The 11,043-nt window shown below is 34.8% G+C and overlaps 1 protein-coding gene across 1 annotated transcript; it reads right to left on the reverse strand.

Moving 5' to 3' along the window:
• Window positions 1-2,962: 2,962 nt before the first annotated feature.
• On the reverse strand, window positions 2,963-4,582 carry LOC143894629 (endocuticle structural glycoprotein SgAbd-8-like). Its single transcript, XM_077401066.1, has 2 exons — window positions 4,424-4,582; window positions 2,963-3,449 (listed from the first exon to the last, which is right to left on the reverse strand). Exons 1-2 carry the CDS (start codon window positions 4,505-4,507, stop codon window positions 3,063-3,065), a joined length of 471 nt encoding a protein of 156 aa, XP_077257192.1. The 5' UTR covers window positions 4,508-4,582; the 3' UTR covers window positions 2,963-3,062.
• Window positions 4,583-11,043: the final 6,461 nt, after the last annotated feature.

Consider the following 11,043-nt stretch of genomic DNA (forward strand, 5'->3'; position numbering starts at 1 on the left):
GCTCTTATATATATTATCCTACATATCTTTCACTTGTATCAGCGTTGATTTATTTAAACGCATTCACGATATTAAGTCGATAATGTAATAACGCTATTGTAATCGAGTGATAATAAGAATAAGATGCGAACGATCACGTTCATCGATCCCGATAGAAGTCTTCGCGCGCACGACGGTAAATAGCCCCTCGATTATGAGAGAGGGTTACTCAACTCGCTCAGGGCTCAGCTCGCTCGGCATAATCTGTCGTTAACTATTGAAAGAGTTTCATCTCGAGTCGGCCACATCGCGGATTTCTTCTTTCTTCTACATTGTACGGCGCGATACATCGCGATCGACGCATCTGCGCCCACCGACATGTGTCTTTACTTTGTTCCCGCGGTCGTGCCTATCAGGACCGCCCACTGAGGATCCAATGATTAAAGACGCTCGCGTCTCGATATCCGCGCACGAGAACGAGCAGGGAATTCCTTTCCTCTCGAGCCAGCCAGCCAGCGCTCATTATCGCTAATCACTTTTGTTCCCGCGGAGAATCTCAAAGACCAATTCAGTTTTCTCGTTCGTTCGCGAAAAGTAATCGCCCGGCATTCGTTAATTAACATACTGCGCGCTAAGAGAAACATCGGTTGATCACGGTAGTAATGGCGGCCTTTTGAAATGATCGTTCGCGGTTAAGCATATTAATTAATTTTTAAGACTCGCGATTTCGCGATCCTGCACGTTTGAGCGTGATATGTATGTATACTGCTTTCGATTATGTCAAGTGAAATAATAATAAATATACCAGATAACACGTATTTTAATATGTATTTAAAAACTTTTCGGTAAGTATATCATCGTATTCAATTTGATTACGTTACGATTCAGTGTGTGTGCGTGTGTGTGTGTGTGTGTGTGCGCGCGATAAAAGTTATAAATACAATAAGAGCTTGCAAAATTATAATTTTCTTGAAATATTTGAAACGAATTTATCAATGGTAAAAAAGGTTATTATGCATAATAACTTTGCAATTAAACATTATGGTTTCAATAAAAATAACGTAGAAAAATTCTTATACGTTTTTAAAACGTTTTTTATAAATCGCTTATTTCTTATTTGTCATGTAACTTGTACAAAAATACAAATAAATATTTTTTGAAAGTTGTTAAAAAAATTGAGAATAAAAAGAAATAATAATAACTATTATTTCGTTGACAGTTAATAGCAAAAAATTGTTGACTATAATATAGCAATATATAATAATTATTTATTGTTCAATTAAAGATACTTTTCTCATCAACGATTATTTTTTCAGCCATAAAAATGTTCAATTATTGAATTATTATTCAATTATCGGCCCATCTAATATCGATTAATAGCGATATAGTTTGCACGTTACGCTCGTGAATCGCGTTACTGGTAATAGGATCGAGATAGCTGGCGCGCGGGATAAGAATCTCAATGGATGATTTTCCACCTTTGCGTGCCATCATGAGATGGACGTCACACGGAAAACACAGTATTATCGAACATCGCGATCTCACCCGTTGTTTTCTACGCAACATTACACTAGTATCTAACGATGCGCGCCAGTATAAGCGCGAAAAATTGTTGCGATTTTATTAACGAACGATGCGCGCCGTAATGGTCGTGAGATTTCCTAGAAAATATCTTCCATGTTGATTGAAATGATGCCGCGATACGGCTGAGAATTTTACGGGGGAATTTTATTACGTCGCGCTCGAAAATTACATCTTAATCGTCGGATCGACGTTAATCAGCGCTAATTGCACTCCTCACGCGAGGACAATAAACGATGGCTGTTGTATAAACGATACTACTACAATTAATCACGTTATTATTGTTGCTATTAAAAGTATTAAAACGATGCTATTTTTGTTATCGGAGATCTATTACAGGATGAAGTTTTCAAAATGTGGACACTGGCATTTTTTACCGAACATTACATTGCATTCAATTCTTGCAATATATCCTCAAACACAGGAAACTCTGTTCAAGCGTAAGCACAATGTAGCTTTCTTGATGCCTCTATTCATAGCTTACAACCGCGTAACAATAGATCCATAAATCACCCATAAATCATCGAGCGCGCTTATGATATACTCTAGCCTTGATACTAATTTTGGGTGATAATGAATTTTGCCGTCATTCTCTCGATAACATTAATATTTATCGTCCGCGCCTACATCTTTTCCTTCGTCGCACTGATCTACCGCGTTTCCTCGTCCCGATTCCAAGGCAGTTGCATCGCGATACGCAAAATGTAACGTTAGTTCCTTGAAAAACTCTAATTTCCTGAGAGGAATCGCGAAAACGTCTCTCCGAGCTCACGCAGGTCATATCTTTTACCTGATCGCAGCATCCGCAGCCATTTCTATTCACTCCACACCTCCACAAATAGAAACTCCGGTCGTGTCGTCGAAATTGCTAAACTGGCATGGTGGTGTAACGCGGCTGTGTACTCGTTGCGTAAGAATAAATGCCAGGGTCTCCTGGCCGGAAATATCTGGCGCGTATATACATGAGAAAACATCGTAAAATATCCCGTCACAACCTTCTTACAGAATCCGCGGAATCCGTGTGACCTAGAGAGTTACGATTTTATAAATTAAAAGTAGCGTGTCTGCGAGAAGAATGCGACGAATTGATTAGTGCACGAAATCAATATCTTTATAGATATCCCTCTCTCCTTCTTGATGCTTATGATATATACAATATTATACCTAAATATAATTCTATATAGATGAAGGCAATTGTGACTGTCTACAAACATTACATAACTAATTATTTTATCATGCTAATTAAATTCTGTCTTACTATAGTTGAAGAAATGTATCTCTAAAAATAGCACCTTTACTAAAATATTAGTATACCTAAAAATAACACGTTTTGTTACCTTGGGCAATAAGTTTGTGGTGAATTTATCGGGTCTCGGCAAATGAATACGCCGGGTTTTTTTAAGAACTATTTATATTTATATAATTAAACACTTTATATCTACAGTTTGTGGCTCGAGAGGTAGGCGCTTTGTCCGAAGATGTTGCTAAATGTTATCGATCGTTTATTGTTGGTTTTCGGGCTGCGGGTGGGCTAGAACGTACGCGACGGCCTTCTGGATCAGCTCGGGCACCTGTGGAGCGACCGGCAGGTGGGAACCCTGCGGATGGAAGCCGTTCTCGTCGGCCGTGTACTGGAGGGCGATAGGGGTGCCGTCGGGAGCGGTGTACTGATACTGGCCTTGGGCAACGACCGCAGGATCGCCCTTAGGTCCAACGGGCTGCGGCGAGCCTTGCTCGGAAGCGGCAATTCCGTTCTCTGTCTCATAAGCGTAACTGTAGGATCCTTCCGGCGAGCTGTCCTGCGCGAATTTCAGAATGGCCACCGGCTGCTGCTGCAGCTGCTGTGGGTGTTGGGCCAGAGCAACAGCGACTAGAGCAAGGGTCACAATCTGAAATAGAAATCAAAATTGAACATAGGTACAATGAGACAAGTGGTGATAATAATTTTCTTTATCATCTCTTAAAGATATGAGATAAAGACGTGACTATGACTTTATTTCTGCTTATAGTAGTTGTAAAGAATTTTTATCGATAATTCTAAACGTTGAATCTATACCGAGATAAAATAAGAAATGTAAAACAAGAGCAGCGATTTGAAATATCATTATTTAGTTATATTATTAATTAACAAGCATGCAAAATATGCCAATTAAAAAACGGACTTCCATTGTTTAAGAATCAAAGGTGTTATATGTCGATTATGTAAATTCAATGTAATTGGCCGGAAAGTATAAGAGGCAAAAAATTGCTACTTTGCGCGCAAAATTATGCGCTGCAAAAAAAAGATTACAGGTTTCGTAGCAAATCCGTGAAAAGAAGATTGGATATCATCGAGAGATAAGGGAGTTAATAGTTCGTTTATAGGCAAATAATTAAAGGTCCGCTGTTTCCCAACGCGTCTAATCACGATTAATTTATTACGTTTAATCTGTTATTGCAGTTAACACTCTATTCTTCCCTCGATTAGTTAGCCAAACATTAATTAGATCACAGAATCGTAACAAGTTGTTTTCGCAATAGTCGGAGAAGATTGAAACGAATGGAGAAATCCAGGAATTATTCCGAATGATTAGAGTAGCGTTGATGAATCTAAAAAAAGAAACTAAAAATTTCACAGTTTCTTCTTAATTATATGTCGAAATATGTGCAGATTATACTAACAAATATTAATCAAATAAGGTTAGTCAAAGATTCTATAAAAAATTTTGAAAATTTACGATAGAAAGATACAGATTTAATTAGAATTTTATTAAAAAATATTAGTAATAATATTAAATATAGACCAGATATTAATTTTTTACGATTTTAAATTTTTTATAAGTAGCAGAATTAAAGATAAGGTGAAGACAAATGCAAAACTCACGAGAAATTTCATTTTGAAGTGCGGGTAACTCGAATCTGTCGATCCAATCGAGGAGCGCGATGAGATTTCGAGTGTGATCGCCATGAGAGCCCGAATGCGCTTTTATACGAAACCGTAGACCCCACTTTCCCTGATCGTAATGGTACCCAAAAACGAGAAAAAGCCAGGGTTCTGTCCAGCCACGGCGGTAAGAGACGACAAAGAGAAAGAGGGGAAGAGCGAGAGAGAAGACCCCGACGACCCCGACTGAAATAGAATCCTCTGCCAAAAGTAATCTCAAGTCGACTTGACCTTTCCACGCGACGCCTAAATCGATCGGTTGCATAATAGTCGAGAAACCTGTTGACATTGTATTACTTGTTCGCACGTCGTCTTCAAGAACTCAACGTTCACGTGGCGTAGTGCATATAATGCGGGCGAAATGCAAACGAATCTCAATAACGATAATGCCCCGAGCATGCATCGCAATTTAGAAAGTTTGTTTCGCCCACGATGGAGTTTTGGTCCACGCGATTTGGAAATTCAGATATTTCTTCAAAATTTCTAAATTGTACTCGAACATGAGTTAAGAAACATCTCGTGCATTTAGTAATTTCATCAAACAAACCACAAACCAATACAGTTGGATATATTTAATTTGCTTAGGCTTCAAAGGTGAATTTCTCTTCTTTGGAAATGCCGACTATTATTTTGCTATTCAATTATGAGAGTTTGAAAAATTATAGGAAATGCGTGTCACTCTCTAAGAGACATCTTATTTGCAAAACAAACGATCGCGTGTGCATTTTCTTTATATCTTCTCGATAAACTTAGATACATTGCTAGACATATTACTCTGACAAATGGGAAGGAAATGCGCTCCGTTGATCCACGATTTACTGATTGTTTGCGAACCGGTGGCTCGAGCACCAAATCTTACGTTCTATGCTTTACGAGTCTCTTTTGCTTAAAATTTTTAATCAATTACGAATTATATATTAAAAAATATACATATATATATAATAAAAAATATATATTTAAAACAATTATACATCTATATCTAACGGTTACCTGAATTTTTGCCAATCATATATAAATTTAATATAAATTAATTTTAATATGAATAGTGGTATAAAATTTGACGTTATATTCTTTTGAAATAAACTTTCGAAATAAATATAGTTAAAAATAAACCGGCTTGAAATTAATTAAAGGTGGAAACAAAAAGAATAATTTGGGAATTATATCTCTGTGATGTGGCAAATTGCAAAAGTATTAAAAGATGGCATCATGGCAGTAAAATTAATGCCGATATGTGTGAGTCATAAAATCATAATCGAGAATGATTAATCGCAGGAGGAGATACATGAACGCTGCGGGAGACTTTAATGCCCGTGCTTTCCCTCCCCGTGTCTGTCTCTTTGTCGGCGCATGGCCACGACTCCTCCCACTCGCCCATTTACATGTTTTCGAGCGAAATCCACGTGAACAAGGTTGCGCCAAATTATTCAGACGAGTACAGCGAATATTACGCCCCACATGCAAAAATTGATGGGCCAAAAAAAAAGATAACGTTATATCTTGTAAAACGCAAATCGACTCGGTGTTACTAAAGCTTTATCTGAAATTGTTATAGCGAACGATGAATATGGAATACATGTATATACGTAATAAATTTTTTAAATACCATCTTTTTTTCTATATTAAGCTTGGAATCTCCTGCCAGCCGATAATTCGTACGGGAGATGAATCCAAGGTGCGTCCGCACGAGCCGGCATTACGACATCGACCTTGCTTAAAAACGAATGTCTTACACCTAAGGCACAGAAGGCCAACCGTCTTTTTTTCCTATAGCATGAAAAGAGGAGACGAATTTCTCACAGCACTCAAGAACAATTATTACGATTGCAGCTTACCCGTTGATGAACGAGCATCAGAGGAATGGACGCGCCGCCGAAGCAGAATCGAAGATAAAACGCAGTTGGAGTCCTTGTGCTTCCTTCGGTATTACGCGCGCGTTACGTCTTCCACGGTGGCCATTACTCAAGCAAATTGTTTCTGAATGATAGTGCTCGGCCACTCTTGCGTCAGAATTTTCTGAATGAAACTTGGATCTATTCCTGATCCTATGAATGAACGCAATCAAATTCATTACCCGACGCATATAAATCATCACAATGTTTGGTATCAAATCCGATCACACGATCATAATAACAACCGTAATAATGGTACAGGGGCATTGGTACCATCCATCATCCATCGGATTGATTTAATCCAATTTTTATATTAAGTCTTATATTACTGACCCTCGCTTATCTTGTTTCTTTTATCGGATTTATTGGCAGTGCATATGCAATAAGTTAATATTGCTTTAAGCTGACGATGTTATTGCATTGCGATGCTTCATAGGCAATCACAGTCTATATCCGACGCTGCGTGAGAAAATACGTATAATTGATTCTCTCTTTGAGCTAGACAACGCAGCGTGAACAAACGTTTGCCATAAATGCCGTTGTGACGGCTTAATTATGTGTGATGACAGATTGCTATAATGTCAGAATTTCTTGAATCAATCTCTATCTTGTTAAGCTACCGTGTGGTATTCTTCGCAGCTTATTTTCGATGGAACAAAGTGATGCCAATCAATGTCCGTGCTGAGCGTTTAACCACTCGGCAGCAAACCAACGTTAGCAGTGCCGTAATCGATATCTGCACGACTACTTCATATATAGCCTACAGCCTATAGCGTTATATAACCATAGAGAACGGTGTGTTTCTGAATATATTATATTCCTCCTTCAATTTTAAAATATATAATTCTGTCGTACAAATTTCTATCAGTTAATCGCAACTATTACAGTAAAGATCTTTAACAAACTAATTTGCTAATCAACAAATTATAAAACAATATTTATTCATATTAATTAATTAATTTTACTTCAATTTATTATATGTAAGAACCTTGGGTATTAAATATTATTGTTGTAATTGATGTTAAATATGTTAAATATTTATAAATGTGTTAAATAAAAGGTGATAAGATTGTCATTGCATGATTCTCAATGTTAAAATAAATCGTACAGAAAATTATTCATGCAGAGTCAAGTGACATTGTCTTCTTCTTGCTATTATGAAAATAGATAGCATCGTCATTGGCTGTATGCTGGAACAAATACAAAAATTATTTTTTACTCATTAATCATGCATTCTAATACTTTGTCTTTGCGGATGTCATGGATATTTGTATGAAATTCATCCCGTTAAAAATGCATTAAATCTTGCTTACAAATGCATCTAATTATAATAAATATGCTTTTGTACAATGAAGAAGAGATACAAATCAGTGGCTGACACACCTATGACACAAAAGATTAAATTATTCTCGTAACGAAATCGTGAGGCAGTTTTGAGTATTTATAAAAAGATGAAACGATGATCGTCCGCGGTATTCAATGATAGCTTCTAGGCTAAAATTTGTGAATGAATTGCTCTATCACATCTATAGGGGGTTTCAGAATTAAATGTTTTAACTTGAAAATATGAATTTAAGACCTCAGAATAAGTAAAAAAAACTCCTCTAGAGATATGTCTGTGCAAACCTTTTATTTATGAGATATTAGCATCTAAAGTTACGAATAAGAATGATCATTAGGTTTTACTAAATAACTTTATTCGTTCACAGAAGTTTTCGTGAAAATTGTAAAATTACGATTAACTCGATTTAAATACCAATTACAATAAATTCTTCTTTGCTGAGAATCTTGTAATTGTACTTATTGAAAATTAAAATGTGAATAACGTGCTGCTGAGAGAGTTCTACTATTGTCTACTAATAGCATTAGTATACTTAATAGCGGAATAGACATTTCAATCCATCACTTCACGCGTAAGCTTTATCTAGAAATCGTTGACCGGTCAGCGATTAAATCTTCCCGAATTCTTAACAGATGCTAATCTTATCAATCTTGCTATCCTTGCGACCAGCTTCTTGGAGGCCGTAATAAAATTCGCATGTGTCATCACGCAAAACGAAATAATCTTTATATGATCGTAAATGTAAATTAAATGAATATGCATATATATAACGCTATATAAACTATTATGATTTAGATAGCGTTATATATATTCATTTATTATCTAACATTTTTCTTTAATTAAATCTTTAATTTGTAACTAATATTGCAATTTCTTTGTTAAGAAATGTGATATAAATTTAAATAAAGATAGACTACACATTTTGTACGATATATGCTCTTGCACAAATAATAGTATCTTATTTTATATGTATTTTATTACATAATATTTTATTATTTTACAAGATATATATGTATTTGTTCTCTATAATTTACTTTTATCAATTTTTAATTTGCAAGATTTTATTATCTAGAGATTCAGATTATTTTATCTTTTACTGCATCAAATCTTTTAGTACGTAATATAATGTGTTCTGAAAAATTTATGATATACCTATATAATATTTATTTAATTGTTATAAACTAGTATATATTAATGATAATATTTTTAATTGTGTGGAAATATGAAATCTTACGCAGAATGGAATTTTAGTAGCAATTGCCTTTGATGAATAAATTGCATTGACATGAGAGAAGTTTGTAAGGTGCGTCCTGTTCTCATGGAGCGTTTTATAGATATAAAATAGCATGATTTTGACGAAGCTCGCGTCATAATCTAGCGTATAATTTGTTTGCATATTTATAAATCTTTGACAAGGTGCCTGTTTATCATTGTATATGTGATCGCGTTAGAAAACTTTGAATTAAGTAAGGCAGTGATGCGCAGTTGGTCGAAGATGGTACATCATCGCATTACGCATTTATGCATCATCGAAGTAAAATCATCCTGAATAAAAAGTATTTTCGCTATTTACGTTATGTGTTCACGTAACGTTAAATCCTCTGTACTTTCAACGAATCTAATTATTTTGTTATCAACAAAAAGCATTTCACCACACGCGTTATTAAATCTCTAATTATGCAACTGAGATAAGTATCTCAGTGAAATATGTTCTCTCTTGTTATTGTTTGCATAATATAGTTGGTGCCGAATAACAACGAGAAATGAAATAATTATTGCTCAGACGGAGAAACTCCGTTGAGAACCGTCGCGTTAAACTTCGAAGTATAATATCATCAGACGTGAATCAACAATCGTTTTAGCGTAAAATCGCGTGATATGGCATAAGGTGATTGAAGTACCAATTATATATTTGCAAGATGTAAAATCTATAGTGGAGCTCACGACTTTATATACGAGACTTTATGACAGCCATTAGATGATTGACCTGTATGCACTTAATAAGCGAAACCCGTAATTTTTCTCTTTTTAACAAAGATGCAATTGTATCTCATGGCTACTCGTTTCTGTGTACTTGCATTTGCTATTTTTTTGTGAAATATAATTAATTTTTATCCTAGTAAATAATTACATTAGGAAAGAGCAAAAATTTTTTTATCAAAATAATTGCTTCGTCATTAACCGACATTTGATGGATGCTATTCTTAATCACATTCCATATGATGAGTCACACCCATTCAAATGTCATAATATATGCGATTTCATCCTATTACCAGTTGTTTGCGGAAATTTTCTCATCAAGAACAAAAACGAGAAAAAGTATAAAAATGAGAACTATTATTTATAAATTAAATTTTAACATTAAATTACATATAATTAATATCTTCATTAAGATATATACATGGCTCTCCTTGTAAAAAAATCTTGTATTTAAGACAAGATATTTTTAATATATTTTTTGTATAGTATTATATAATATTATGCATAAAAACATAGAAATCGAAACAAATTGAGCTTTTAAATTAATTTTTATGAGCATATTGGTAATTATAATCAAGTATATCATATATATTATAATACAATCAAAATTTGCAACCTTTTTCATGAACCAACTGTAGATCATTTTGGAACGCCCTTCCATGGCGATCGAAGCAGTTAGATCTTCGTTCGATTTAATGATAAAATGGATATCTGAATTATCTATAGACAGTATTCTTTTGCTATCTTGTATTAAAAGATAAATGATATATCATATCTTCTTTTTTATATATTCAGAAATTTATTAGACGACCTTAAAAAACCTCAATAGATTATTGCGCCACACTTAAGAACGAATTATTTGTTTTATAATCATAATAAAATCTCTCTATAGTTATACACATCTGCCGCATGATTTTCAATACACGAAGCATGATCGGGTTGCATAGAAACAGGAGACATTAAGACAATCTTGATTGTGAAGTACTTCAAAGAAAAACTCTCGATTTAAAAAAATCTAAATTATAGTGTACTTTAGATACTCTTCAAAATAAAAAGTTAATGTATAATATTTACGATATAAATTAACATAAGTAAAACAAAAAATTAGGCAGCGTAGACCAGCGTAGACCTCGCTTTACAACTTAAATACATGCTAAGGCTGCGGTCCGATTCACGCTCACAGCGCTGAAAGCAGCGCTCTTTACAACGCTGTGTTTTTAAAGGTTTAAAGGTTTTCAAAGGTTTTTACAAAGACATCCGCAAGAAAATATCAAAATTCGGAAAAGGCCCTATTGTAAATAATTACCAAATATTCGCATTTATATTTAAAGTTTCACGAGTGTACC

This window comes from Temnothorax americanus, unplaced genomic scaffold (genome assembly GCF_048541705.1).
Source record: "Temnothorax americanus isolate GAGA-0224 unplaced genomic scaffold, ASM4854170v1 Scaffold14, whole genome shotgun sequence".
In the NCBI taxonomy this organism is placed as follows: Eukaryota; Metazoa; Arthropoda; class Insecta; order Hymenoptera; family Formicidae; genus Temnothorax; species Temnothorax americanus.

Bases quoted from the DNA above. Each gene is read 5' to 3' on its own strand.
- LOC143894629 (XM_077401066.1), bottom strand. From the start codon at position 4,507: ATGGCGATCACACTCGAAATCTCATCGCGCTCCTCGATTGGATCGACA. The intron at 3,450-4,423 runs GTGAGTTTTGCA...TTTCTATTTCAG, and splicing joins ACTTCAAAATGAAATTTCTC to ATTGTGACCCTTGCTCTAGT.